The sequence below is a fragment of the Corvus moneduloides genome, chromosome 1, assembly GCF_009650955.1.
Source record: "Corvus moneduloides isolate bCorMon1 chromosome 1, bCorMon1.pri, whole genome shotgun sequence".
In the NCBI taxonomy this organism is placed as follows: Eukaryota; Metazoa; Chordata; class Aves; order Passeriformes; family Corvidae; genus Corvus; species Corvus moneduloides.
Window position 1 is genome coordinate 105,330,186 of NC_045476.1, and position 14,774 is coordinate 105,344,959.

General features: G+C 38.6%; 1 protein-coding gene across 3 annotated transcripts in view; it reads left to right on the forward strand.

Moving 5' to 3' along the window:
- Positions 1-13,475: 13,475 nt before the first annotated feature.
- Positions 13,476-14,774, forward strand: part of RTTN (rotatin) — an 80,185-nt gene continuing 78,886 nt past the window's right edge. Inside the window, exons 1-2 of one of the 3 annotated variants that reach the window (XM_032121078.1) lie at positions 13,476-13,588; positions 14,235-14,422. In XM_032121078.1, the coding sequence (XP_031976969.1) occupies positions 13,558-13,588; positions 14,235-14,422 (219 nt within the window). In that variant the 5' untranslated portion in view covers positions 13,476-13,557. The remainder of the gene's footprint in view (positions 13,589-14,234; positions 14,423-14,774) is intronic. The other 2 variants (XM_032121069.1, XM_032121062.1) reach the window with 2 other exon arrangements.

Consider the following 14,774-nt stretch of genomic DNA (forward strand, 5'->3'; position numbering starts at 1 on the left):
CTGGAAAAGTTTAAGGTCAAAATCAACGGTAACTTTTTCCTGTTTCAGTTATATAAATGTAGTTCAGTACAGTCATTAGGATTTACTACTTAGGACCTTCCATATGTTTAGGATTTCCAACAGAGATTTTACAAATCATAAAATCACAGGAATTTTAGAGTATTCATTTCTTTTTAAAAAATAGGAAAAGGAAGAACAAATACAGGGATGTTAGATTTTTAAAATATATAATATACAACTAATAATATAAGGAAGTGTATTATTATGAATATGATTGACCATATATTTATTTCCTTTTCCTCTTTCTTATGTTTAATGGCCAACCCTTCCAGTGTTTCAAGTCACAGTCCCAGCAATTTCAGTGATGCATGGGGATAAACTCATCCGCACAATTATAAATCTACCCCAGTGCTTTGGCACAGTATAAATCTATAAAAGTACTGTATTTTTCACCTTCATTGCGAGCCTCTGTCCCAGCCAAGGGTCAGATTTTCTTTAAAAATTTGACCTTCTTTGAAAATTTGATCTGCTCCTCTGTATGCAAATAAAATAGCAATTTAGGCATAGACATTTTCTATCTGTTTTAGTTGCAATTAGATAGCTCATAATTCCTAAGAGGATATTTTATTGTTTCTTTAATTGTCATAATGTTATAGCCAAACTACAAGTTATAGTCGTGCAACATATTACTATATAATATAGCATATCTGAAAATCCACAGTACCTTGTTGTATCTTTCTACATTTTACAGGAATTTTTTCCATGCCATTTGCCAGGACTAAGCACTAAAATGCATCCTGAAATGCTGCACTGCTCATTGTAGCTGTTCTGATACACTGCTGAATTAAACTATCTCTAATATCAATACCTTTTGTTTCCAAAACTAGTCATATCTAGGCACTTAAGAGTGTTTACGTCATCTGGGCAAGTATCTGTTTTTGAAGTTCTGAACGATTTTCTCAAACAAGGAAGTTCTATTAATAAAAGTTTACAGGCAAGAAGCCCATGTCTACGTTCCTCTCTGACTCATCTGTTATCAAAAGAATGAGCGTCAGCTTTAGAAAACTACTTTACAACTGCAGCCTGAAACTTCAAAACTGTTTAGAATATTTCAAAGTCAAACATTTGCAATGTTAACATCCCAGATTAAACAAAGAGTAACAGAGAGAGAAAAAAACACTAGCTGTATTTGTGTCATGAAAAGGTACAAAGACAGGATTTATCATACCTGATCAACGTCTGCTTTAACACCCTATCTAAACCTGGGAATCTATTTAAAGCTTTGCCCGGTGTGGGATGCTTCATCTAAAGAGGAAGTCTTGCTACTCTCTCAAATTCCAAGATAATTGTGTAATGCTATTGAAAGCTTAGGAGATGCAAGTATTTCCTAAATTGACCAAATACTAAGCTGAGCCCTGAGGCTTCCTTAAAGCTCAAGACTCTGCCTGAGACCATAGCCAGGATGTGGCTCCCTGGCGTCCCCTCCTGTACTTGCTTCCCGTCAAATACATGTCACAGCCAACAGATATATTCAACTCTTCTCAACCAACTTAAAGCAATTGGAACTACCAAAAAATTCCTTTAAAAAGTGAAAACTAGAGACAGGAGGCTTTTAATGAAAAGCCAGAGTTAAAGCTGGAGGATAAGCAGTGTTGCTACTTAAAAAACACCTGTGACTATGTGTGTCTGCACCCTCACTCCTGCAAATTTTACTTAAATATCTTAGTTTACTTAAATACTTGAGGACAGGGCTTCTTCTAGAAAGGGACATTTTAGTGCTGCTGGATGAGATAGCTTGCTGTGCTAACTATGAAAATTGTCACATTCATAACAAATAACTTGTGATGAAATATTTAAGTAACAGGATCTTTTTGGATTTCTAGTGGCATGCTTTCAGAGCACACAAGCCTGCACAGATTATAGTCAGTGGAATTTCTTCAGTAGCGAATTACTGCTCATTTTCTCAGAAAGAATTGTAAATGTAGCTGTATATTTTATTGTAATATATCATTTTATCTTAGAAGTAGCAGAACAGCTGGGGTTATCTCAGTGTCACCCTACTTAGCTCCACTTTTTGAAGCTGGTAATCGTCAAACAATTTCAGCATGAATGTTTATCACATAAGGCCTCAGATCTGGAAAACATTTTTTAAATTAGTTGTAAAATATTGCTTACATTATTTCTGACTTGATCTGAATAAAATATAAACTAAAAATATTTTGGGACTGAGACGTACTGAGGGATATTTTTCTCCCTCTGTTCTGAGTCCTAGCATTTTGATATCAGGATTTGACAGTTCTATTTTTCTGAAAGGCCAGCAAAATGTTAAAGAGGAAAACTAATATCTTAAGAATAAAGAACAATGTTCTTTTTGAAAAATAACCAATATACACCTTAGACTGGTGTGCAATTTGCATGATGTCAGTGGGCTTGCATTTTTACATACTACATCTTGGAAATCACATCGATTAATCCAGGATTTCTTTAGAGACAGAAAAGCTTGTAGAAACTGATGTTTTAAGAAAATGAATAAAAATGAATACATACAGAAATTGCACAGGGAAAGAAGGTTTGAGACAAACAACATGCTACCCAATGATAAATATATAGAGGGTGTTAGAATCAGAGTCTGTTGTCTGTCAGGAATGAAAATGTAAGCATGTAAAATGGAATGTGGAAAGATTTATCTTTAGTAAAAAATATATGAATCAACAAAAAAAAGAGTTCAGAATATTTACAGAAGTCAAACTCTTGAAATAGGCTAAATAAAACCTTCATAAATACTAGACAGTACATTTTTCTCTTTAATGCAAAAATGAGCTGGAAGACTTTCTAGACTTTCATTAATTTGTAATTTCTAGATGTGGATGTTGCAAAACTGCCTAGCAACACTGAGTGTCCAGTTCCTTATTGTTAACAGGACTGGAATATCTTGCTCTGTTAGCTTCTTAAGAAAACTCTGAGCCCTAATCCATCATTTTAAAAAGATGCTTTGTAAAAAATCTACTGCCTTTGAGGAGCTAAAGGATGTTTCTATTCTCTCTTATGTTAATGTTACAGTCATGCATTGCTTTCTTTAGTGCTTTGTCTTAAGACACTTACTGTATCAGTGAAGTCATTTAATTCATTAAATTTTCTCTTAATATTCCTCAAGAGGACATGCAGGAAATCAGTTTCCCTTCTCACTATAGACTGGGAGTAAATTCTATATTGCTTTTTACCAGGTGTCCCAGGTTTTACTACTTGCATCAGTGATGGCTGGGTGTAGAAGGAAAACCAGGAGTATGCATCAGGTATTTTGAAACATTGCAGGATGAACGAAATAGAATTGTTGGCTTAATAGATGAGAAAAATGTTTTCGAGGGATAATGACCAGCTTCTAGGGGTTTCTTTGTTGTGTTTTTTTCCCCTCCCCACTGAAGACAGTCAGTTGTGGTAACATATCTAGTGACCAAATGGAGGTTGATAACAATTCCTCTGTTTCTGAATATCTTCTGGTGTGACTGCTAAATCATGCTTCTATCTTCTGCACATCTGAGTCCCCCATTTTCCCAAGTTGTGCTTCCACTGTACTTCAGTCCCCAGGGCAAAGAAAAGCAGTCTTGTCCTGCATTGACAGTCCTTTGTATAGTGGCTCCTGTTGCCCAGAGGGGTGCCTTACATCTTTCCATTTTTAGAGCATTACCTTTGAAAACATAACCAAGAAAACAAAACAAAGCAAAAAAAAATTTTTTTTTTAATTAAAGCCCTTTTTCATTAGTTGGCGTGCACTGAATATCACATGTCAGCTAGTGGGTATGTATAAACACACAGCAGTGAGGCTGCAGCTGGTCTTCAGACAGAAATATGCTGCTGCTAAAGCAGAGCAGGATCATGTTATTACGGAGTGTACAACCTATCAAGCAGTAATTTGGGTCTAGATTGCATTTTGACCTCATGCTAGCAGCGAGGAAGACAAACTGTATGCTAACAACAGTTCCCAGCGCTGCTCCCTGTTGTGCTGGGAGTGCACACACAGCAGCTGCTGCTGCTCTCACGGAGGGCTGTGCACACCCTCTCCCACACCAGCCCATCTCTGCTGACATCTGGGTAAAAACAGCATCATCGCCTGAACCGTGTCAAGCCTGCTGCCTGCCATTAATCAAGTTTCTGTCATCACTTTTGTCAGGTCCTGATGAAGCAGATGAAGTTCTGAACAGAGCAAAATAAGGAAACAGAAAAATATGCTATTCTTCTTCTTCATTCCTCTGCATACATTTATGGAGAAATGCTAGCCAACAGCTTGGCATTTCACTGTGACATAGCTACGCAGTGATACAGCTTTCAGACAGTTAAATGGGTGGCTTAGAGCTAAAAGAGAAATCTGGGAAGAACAATCTGGGACCAAACCTCTCACTTTGAAGCATCACCACCTAAATGCTGTTTAGTCCATAAACAGTGAGGTGCTATGAACCCACAGCCATCCTTCTAGTAAAGTGAGAGCCAGTAATAGACCCCTGACTTGAGAGAATTACAAGATTGAGATCTAAGAAAGTGATTTGTGTCTCGTGTTGGACAACTATCTAGCACTAGTCCCAGAGAATCTACAAGCTGCTTTCTGAAAGGGTCACACAGCTCAAATGGATTCTTAGTGAAATTATTCATTTTATAACTGTAGAGCTAATTAAATTGTAAAGAGAGACCTGTTGGCACTGGAAACAGTATTCACATTCATCAGATACAGTCTTTACTAAAAGAGCTGTTGAACTACTTTAGGCTGGCTGAACCTCTCTACACCTGTCTAATCCAGGTGTCTTCCAGTATCTGTGGAGAGTATTTGCCTAGTGCAAACTAAGAGGTAATTTCAAGGCATGTTTTTGTGAAAAATGTCTCCCTTAGAGATAAGTATACATCTACTTCCTTCAGGCAGCGAACAAAGCAAGAGACAGATACTGGGATACTCTTTCCTCTGCTCCTGACATCAGCAATGGGAAGGTATATACAGCTAGGTGGCCCTTTTGCTATATCCTACATTCAATATACAGGAATTACATCATTAAAAAAACACAACCAAGAAAAAAAAATAAGCAAAATCAAAACTAAAAAACAACCAGACAAAAACCCTTCAAAAATATCATCTTGTAAGGAAATGCAGATTTCTGTTCCATTAAGTGAAGAAGAGAAACATTGTCCAACAAAAACAGTGCTAGCTCTCCTAGAGGCCACCATTACATTTTTCATTAAAAAGTCAGTGTATTTTTCTTCACTAAATATAGAGGTTTGGAACATTTAAATACTACCTGTAAGTAGAATGACTTTTCTATGAAAAAATTAAAATTAAAACATCATATAATTTTATGACTGTTTCATCCAAATATGCATATTTTGCGTGAAATTTTCTACTATCTATAGATGAATGTGTGAACTAAGATGGTAAAGAATTCAGTACTGAATAAAAATATTTTTAGCCCAGCATGTGTCATGTATCTCGTATCTTTAGGATGCTATTAATAAAGTGTTCCTATATGAAACAAGAAAAAGGCACTGGGAAGGATTGAAAAAATAGAATTTTTTGTCATTTACACTCTGAAAACCAATTCATTGATAATAGCAGAAAGCTTTCCATATTTTCCTGCTCATTAATACTTTAGACGATTAACAACCCTTAAAAGTGCCTATATTTGAAAATAAATCCTTGGATAATGCATGCCATCAGACAATTGACTCCTTTAGGCAGCCCTGGCAAAATTAGAGTTAAAAGAAGGTGGAAATCAGAGACAGGTGAGGATAGGCTTAGTGGAAGTCTTTTCCTTGTATTACTTTTACAGATGTGTATACACATATAATAATAAAATTAAAATAAATGTATATATAAACCCATAGTGCTGGTGAAACATAGGTGCTGGGTTTGTTTTGCCTTTTTAAGTAGCGTTGATAACGAAGCTTCAGTGTACTAACATATGACCTCTTCTTCACTGAACACAACTGAAGTTTCTGTGGTTTATTTTTACCAGGTTACCTGGTGAAATTATGATCAGAAAAAAAAATAGTAAAAATGACAGGTTGGCAGCTCTGCTGGGTGTCACTCTACCGCTGTTTCATTTATTCTCTCAGGCTACACATGCCAGTACATTAACAGAGTGCAGTCAGCTACCTGCAAATGAGCCCATTTCCCCTCTGCTCTCTGTCAGTCATTGCCTACTGCCACTGAAGACCACCAAGACTTGATGTTGCTAATAATCAGCCCTGTGGTTAATTCTGGAGGCAGAACACAGTCCATCCAGCTCACTGCTTGGCAGCTATTCTGACTTAACAGTGTGAGATTAGATAAACTTATTTTTATCAGTTCACTAAGAAAATTCACTAGGTGAAGGCATACATATGGTTACATTTTCAAATTGACTTCTGAAAAATGTTCTGAGGATATTTGGAAAAATGCCTGTTTTAAAGACAGAACTGAAGTTTAGTACAGAAAATAGGTTTTCCGCATACACTGTATCTATTACAAGTGCTACAGGTGAACTTGAGTATGATGCTTTTGAAAAAGTGTTTACAGTGAAAAAAAAAAAAAAATCTAAGAGCTGCCATTCAAAACATGCCAGCAGAGAGTCTTCACTTTTTAGCAGTTCAAAGGGAGATATGAGGCTGAGTAGGAAAACATGTAGGGAATACAACTGAATGACAATTATATAAAACAATTTAGATCAATTTACAGATGAAATTATCAGCAACAAATCTGATAATTTAAGATCTGTAGTCATTAAAAAATGTACATATTTTTCCAAGAATGTTTGTCTTAACAAGCTCTGAAAGCTTGCCAAAAATTGAGAAGTCTCACATTGTTCATGTTACTGTCCAAGAACATTCAGGCAATTACAGCTCTTGCAGATGTCATGATGTCAGATTTGTGGGCAATGACAAGCCATGTGATTTTCTGCTGCCTTCACAAACATCAACTAATCAATGTGCAGTATTAGTCTCTAAAAGTTACTGTGCCTATACAAAAGCATGTGGTAACAAAAGAAACAGCAATAGCAATACTTAGAGGACAAAAAATGGTATTGCAATATACCTGGAGTCCAAAATCCAGTTTTAAAGCCTAGGAAAGTCACATGAGAAATCCAGAAATCAAATCTGTGTTAGGGACAATATTTATAAGTCTATAAAAAGCTACTAAAAATAAGTCTAAATCTGCAATTCATGCATATACCACTTCAAAACTGTGTTCAATACAGAAATACAATTATTTTTATCATTTTTATGACCCTGATGTCAGAAAATGTTCCCAGTATATTTCTTTTGAGTTGATCATAAAATAGAGAGCATCTAACTCCATTGTCAAATATTTCAACATATGACTATTGTGCTTCCAACACTTTTCAAGAGCTAGAAAAGCTGGTATCATAAAGTATATAATTCCAGCTGTGTCTCCTGTCAAATCACTGCTGTATGAGCATTTCTTTTGAGAAATTGTGCCCTACTCAAGCCAGGACAATTTACACTACAATAGTTGCTTCAGTAATTTTCTACCTCTTTTAATTTCTGCCTGATGTGAATCTACAGTGTTTGAAGGATGCAAGCCCTGCGCATGAAGAGCAGGCCACCTCTCTTTTGTTTGATGAGAACCATAATTTTGAGAAATGCGGTAGATTCTTGAAAAGACAAGAATCTTGGATGGAAACAGAATCTCATTTCCTCTTTCTTTGGCGCCATTTTTGGTTATTAATTCTAAAGGAAGAATAACATTGGAGAAAAGCAATAAATGGGAGGCACTCAACACTGGCTTCTCTTTTCTTCTGAAGTTAAATAATGGCCAAGCTTGTGAAAATGACTAGGTGGCTGTGATGTGTATGGGTAATGAGAGGAGTTTGGAAAACTCACTTTCTGAAGTAAATAAGGAGTATTACATTGCTTGCGGATACTACTATTATGAATTAACAGTGATAATATTCAAAATTAAATTGAACTTTATTAATGTCCCCCAAAGTTTGTACAAGTCCATAAATTAATGATACAAAATGACTACTCAATCAGTATTTTAAGAAATTATTTCCTGTTTTGACTTAGACTTGGTAATTTAATTACAGTCACATCAGAATACAAACAAAATGTCATAACGTGGGCTAAAATGGGAATGTCTTCCAAATCCAAAAACTTATTACTGAAATGTTTTTATCCTGTGCAATGATGTACAGCATTAGTATTAGTAGAAAAGAGTAACCTCCATGACAATTTTATAGTTCTCAAGAATATACTGTTTTCCAGAACTGTAGAGCATCTTCAGATGTTTAATATTATCCAAGCAATAAACTACAGAAGCAGCTCCCTTTAGACTGCCTTTATGAAGCAAATATAAATGTCTACCACTAAATCATGTGGTAAATTATATAATAGTAGAAGAGAAGTGCCCTGATACAAACTAAAATGCTAGATGTTTTAATAATATCAAAGGTTTTAACAGTGGTTTATGAATTTTAAATGACATAATCATAGAACTTATTCATAAAAAGGAAAATATATGTGGCAATTATGCAGCCTGAGCCAAAACTCGGGTGTAACACACTGTGCCCTCAAGTGAAGCAGACGAGTTATGTACGTTAGGCACTGCCTTGCCAGCTCTTTCTGCGAAGTGGATGCAGATTCAATTCATAACAGTTTAATCCAGCCTTTCCATTTTGGAAAAACACCTCCAAACCCAAAACCATGTCAATGGTTCGGTTTAATTTGGCTTTGTATTTCTGAGGGAAGAAGATGCTGTGAAAAGGTAATTACAAAATCAGATAAGAGTAAGAAATGCCTTCCTAGGGGGTACTGATCTAGCTGCCCCCAAGTGATGACCACAGCCACTGCTGGGGAAGAGCTGCTTTCCCCTTTCCAAGTGCCCTGTCCTGCCCAGAGACCGCAACCACTGCCTCAGTAGGTCAGTGGGCACATCCCGGCCTGTGCTTCCAGTGTCTATGGGCCTGTTCTCCATTAATTTACCCAACCTTTTTTTTTTTGGCTTTACTGGTATTGCCTGCACTGACAACTTCCTGTGCCAACAAATTCTGCAAGTTCATTACCTGTAAAATATGGTTTTATATGTTTTAAACAAACATCACAGAAGAAAGATTTTCTCACTTAGGTTTTTTAAAGGCCTTTTGTTTTGCAGTTCGTGGCAGACATTTATATTGGTATTGACTGACTCACCAAATACAATAATCTGTATGAAATTAAATTGTCTAGCTATTATTTAGATGCAACTGTTTTTTCTGCACCACTCTGTAAGTCAATTGCATACCTGCATATGCAATTTAGCATAGAAGATAGATCCAGTTAAATGGAAAATTAAATAGGAAAACAGAGAAATTACAAAGTCTCACTAGGGAAGAAAATATAAACAATAAATTAGTAATATCATAAATGAGCTTCCAAATTTGCATCTGCTCTGCTGCAAATACAAACATATGTAACTCGTATTTAGGTTGGGTATTTTGTACCTGATTTAGAAGCAGTAAAACTCAGGAATTTACATTAAAGTACCTGTTGAGTTCATGTCACAAACTTTAAGATAATGCAATAATTACAAGCTATTCCTGGCTGCAGAAAGCACAGAAAAAGAAGAAGAGGGTTTATACCTGCAGCTTCACTGGCATTAGAAGAAAACCTTTACAAAACTGCTATCATCCTACTGATTTAGAATACTAATTTCAGGAACTTGGTAGTCAGCTAAAGTAATAAACAAACAGCTACTGTGTATGTCCAGGTTGTCTTTACTGTGCATGTGCAATGTCCACTACAGACTGCATATATATATAGGTAACCAGTAGTTGGGTTTTTTGTTTTGTTTTGTTTTAAAACTTCAGATACTGGTGTATTTTTTTACCAATAGTAGCTAGTGAACTGAAACGGATGAGAAAGCTTTGGCTGAGAGCAAACAAGGAAGCCCTTCAGGGCCAGAAATAATACTTTCAAATGGACTCCGAAACAAATTGAGAGAGGTACATTGGGAAACAGATTAACATACAAGGATCATTTTCTCCTGTGGGGAAGCTCTCAGCTCTTGTCCATTTCTGCCCCCTTTTCATTCCAAATACTCTGATCTCTTTGCTTTCTTCTCCTTCCTTTTGGCAATCTTCTTCCACCTGGCACGTCACGAAGTTCATTTTAACTATAGCAGTCAGTGATGTTTGGGTACCAGGAATCTATGGTTTTTTGCATCTGACATGCCCTGATGTTTCTTTTTTAGGTTGCTTCTCCTTGAGGTAGGTGAAAAGCCAGATAGCAGGAAATTCCCAGAGAACTGGAAGTTGCAACAGTTAAGCTCAGAAGTACAACAAAGATATTATCACTAATGGTATCAAGATCCTGTCAGATAGATTCTTTGATATGTTGATCTTTGGAGAACTTTTGGAATGTAAAAGAACAGAAGTCAGAGCACTAAAGAAGGAAAAAAAAGTTATGAATAGACAGCTTTGAAAAAAGGATGCAGAGATAATAAGATTTCATCCTGTAATGAATGAGTCACAGAAATAATAAATAAAAATAAAAGAAGACTGAAAACACCTTGAAAAAACCTCAGAAAAAGTTCTTCCAAGCTCATATCTCTCTACGACATTTAAGAGAAGGGAAATTTAAAGTTACAGCACATCCTATAGTGAAAGTGCTAAAAGATGGCTTTTGTCAAAAAACTTCACAAAACTGTGAGAATTACAGAACCATCTTCATTTGTGCACCTGCAGTTACATGCTAAAACGTCATGCACATACATGCACAGCAATATCCGCTGCTTGTCCACCTTTCATCAGTTTATTGGGATAGAACCCATCTGATACAGAAGATATTAAAAAAAAAGAAGTTATTTGAATTATAGAAACCAAGGTTGTGAGGAGTCAGGAGCAGGCAGCTCTTTTAAAGTTCATCTTATGTAGAGTGCAGTAAGGAAGGAACAAGGGACAATGTAAATGAGATCAGTGACTAATTCTCCCAGTGGTGGAACTCCTACACATTTTAACTGCAGATCAGTAATATACTTGGTAGAAGAGATACCCATGTTAAATAATGCCAGTGGAGAGGAAAAAGTCAAACTGGCTTCAGAAGCAGTCACGGGAAAATATAAGCTAAAGGGAACAAGCATGTAAGAAGGAAAGTAGAGCTGCTAGCCTGAGTCCAAAACAGGGAATGCAGACACAGAGGGAGTCAGTGCTCCCAGTAATGAGAGACTGATTTTCCACTATTTAGGTTGTCTTATAGGGCCAGCAATAATAATTGAGCCCATCCACCACTTCTTTTCATTTTTAATATCCAGTAAACTTTTCTATGTGCATATGTGTGTTTCTAGTTATTATTTTATGGACATACACACTTTTCCCTTTAGTATATCACTCTTTTATTTGTAACAGTAAAAATTTTAAATTGAACACCAGTCTTGAACCACGATAGCATAAAATGTATTGCACCAGCTGATACAGCATGCCTCTGGATCAGTTTTGGGTAAACAATCATCTCTTTTCTGGTCTAAAACAAGAGCAGCAAAACTGAAGCTGCTTTTCAAGGTTAGGAATACTTCTTAAAGTTTAGCCTAATTAGGATTTAATTTAAGAAAATATAACTAAAATGGCCACAATTACAGTGCAGGAATATACTGGCAATGGAGAGTGCATGTGTCTCCTCTATGAATTGCTTTTGCAGCCACTAACTCTGACACTGAAGACAGTGTAAGAAAACTTTGGTTCAAGGTAGATTGACCGTATTTAAAAAGGTAACAAGGACCTGGATTGAACACTCCTATCGATATGAATGATGTAGCTCTTCCTCCTGAAGAAATGTTTTTATTTTGGGAAATGCCTGCTTTGGCAATTCCTTCTCCTTGCTGCAGAAATGAGATACGAATCCATTTTATTATTATCACAAGTATCACATGGGGTCACATAAAGTTCTCACCACTCCTGTTTGGCAAAATGTGAGTAGTCCTGTGTGCATCTGGTTAGAGCTCTTCATATTTCATTGCACGAGCATATCATGCACAGCTAAAAGGAATTTTCACTCAGTGATGCTTCTCTTGTAACTGCTCTTGAAAAAGCACCAAGAGATCCATGTGAGTTCAGCCTCCTGTGCAAAACAAACCCTTGTTTCAGCAATCACAGTACATTTATAATTAGCTTTAAGAAGTCCCTTTGTTATATTGTTCTACATATGCAAATACTGTCCTGCAAAATGACAGACGGTTTTGAGTTGCAATTAAGAATTTAGTACAATCTTGATAGAGCAGATGGAAGACATTAATGTGAGTTTACTGTGAAAAAGTAGCAGAGTGATGGCGACCACATGGAGAAACAATTAGCCATAAACTGAGAGGGCAGTGACATACATCCTTTGGAAAGCATTTGCATGTGCTGCACTACACCTTTACATTTTTGTTGGGTGTTGATAAAAATGTAATTTCTCATGCAATACATGGTATGACAGCCGCCTCCCCCCCTCTCCCCCCCCCGAGTATTACAAGGCCATCTTCTCATTTGTCCACCTATCATCAATTTATTTTTGCAATTATGATGGCAAGCACAAATTTTCAAAAATAAGATCAGCCCGCTGATCAGACGACCAACAATGTACCATGCATCTTTACTACATATTTAAGAAACTCCTTTGTGAAATTGCCTTGCATTATAGACAAAGCAATGTAGTCCTAGAGTCTAGGTTATATATAAAAGAAAACCCAAACCCTCTAATGATTCACCTCCTACTTCACCCCCTCATTGCTTTGCTTTACGCGAGTCAGCAAGAGCTATTTCCAGAGGGCTGTCAGACACATCAAAGTGACATCAGCAAATACTCCGTTATTACTATAAATGTAAATTGTAGAATCTTACAACGGTTTGTGTTGGAAGGGACCTTAAATATCATCTAGTTCCAACCCCACTGCCATGGGCAGGGACACTTTCCACTAGACCAGGTTGCTCAAAGCCCCACTCAATCTGGCCTTGAACACTGCCAGGGATGGGACATCCACAGCTTACCTGGGCAACTTGTTCCAGTGTCTCACCACCCTCACAGTAAAGAATTTTTCCTAGCATTTAATCTAAACCCACCATCTTTCAGTTTGAAGCCACTCCCCCTTGTCCGGTCACTACATGCCCTCGTGAAAAGTCCCTATCTTTCTTGTAGTCTCCCTTCCATACTGGAATGAATAAATCATTCCCTGGCGTAGCTTAAGGCTATGTCTTCTCATCCTGTCACAGGTTAGTTGCCTGAGAGGAGAGGCGGCCCCCGGCTACACCCTCCCTTCAGGCAGCTGTAGACACGCGGAGCTTCCGCCGGCGCTGCCGCCTCGCCGCTGCCGTCCTGGCCCGCGGGCCCGGCTCCCGCGGCGGGGCGGGAGCGCCCGGCGCGGGGCCTCATGGGAACTATAGTTCTCTGTGATCCCGCCGGCGGGCGGCGGGGCGATAAGAGCTTCCGGCGTGCTTCGCGCGCAGCGCCGGGCGGCGGGCCCGGGGCGGAAGCTGGCGGACTACATTTCCCGAGGTGCTTCGCGGCCGCCTCCAGCCGGGCGGGCGGCGGTCCGCGCGGCGGTTGAATGCGCGCGGGCAGAGCGGCGCGATGGAGCTGTCGTCGCTCGTCAGGAAGCTCGGTAATGGCTCCTCTCCCTCCCGGCCCCTCCGCCCGCGGGGCTGCGCGCAGGGGCAGCGTGCGGCCCGCCGGGGCTCTGCGGGGGCACGGCCGCCCCTGCCCGGCCGCCCCTGCCCGGCCGCCCCTGCCCGGCCGCCCCTGCCCGGCCTGCGCCCCTCGCCGCTCCTCTGCCTGCTGCTCTTCCACTCCCCTCCCCGCTGCAGACGTGGAGGGGGCGGCGGCGCTCCCCTAGGGGAAATGCTTCCCTAGAGAAATGCCAAAAGCTTCCCCTTCAGACACGGTGCCTTTCGATTCAGTGGACTTGTGTAGCTTTTTGTCCGGTTGGTGAGTCCGAGGCAGCTTTCCGTACCCACAGCGTACTCTGGTAGAGGTTCTGGCACCAGGTTATCTCAGTAGAGGCCCATTTGGCACCGGATTATATCAGTATATCTTATAATGTCTCACCGCTTTACAGTCATGCAAACACATTTGATTAGGTTGTTGCTTGTGAGTGTAATGATATTTGTCTTCCCGGTAGGCATAACACTGGCAGCACAGAAGCCAGCTTTTTTTCACAGATCTCTGGCAGTATTCTGTTACAACAAATAAGGAAAAAAAGTTATGTCAAGTAACTTTATGGGTGTCTTAATCTCTTTTTTTTGGGGCAGGTCATGAACTGACAGAGATAAGAGAGCGATCTCTGAAGACTATTCTGTTTAAATTAGACCACAACTTGATTTCCTATGCTGATCTGGTCCACGAAAAAGCGCTTTTTCGTAACCTTTTGGAGTGGTTCAATTTCCCTGTCGTACCAGTAAAAGAGGAAGTATTAAATTTTGTGAACAGTTTGATCAAGGTATGACATACTAACATTCTTTTTTTTTTTAAACTATCTGTCTTTATAATGCCAAAGCTAAATAAAGCTGGATATTACTTGATTTTTTAGCTCCATGTAATGAGATTTTTAGAGTTTTACAAAGACAGCCACTTTATTTTACAAATAAAGCCACTGCGTGTAGACCGAAATTAAAACAATTTCAGCAACTTCAAATGGGTCAGAGAGATAACTGAGAATTTTTTTTTTTTCTGAGTTTCTGCTTTAGTTTCTCTGCTCCTTCAGTTTCTCGTTTAGTGCTTCATTTTTAACTCGGAACATGATTTGCAGCTAAGCATTTGCACTGTTCCTGGAAAGTAAAGATTTGAACACT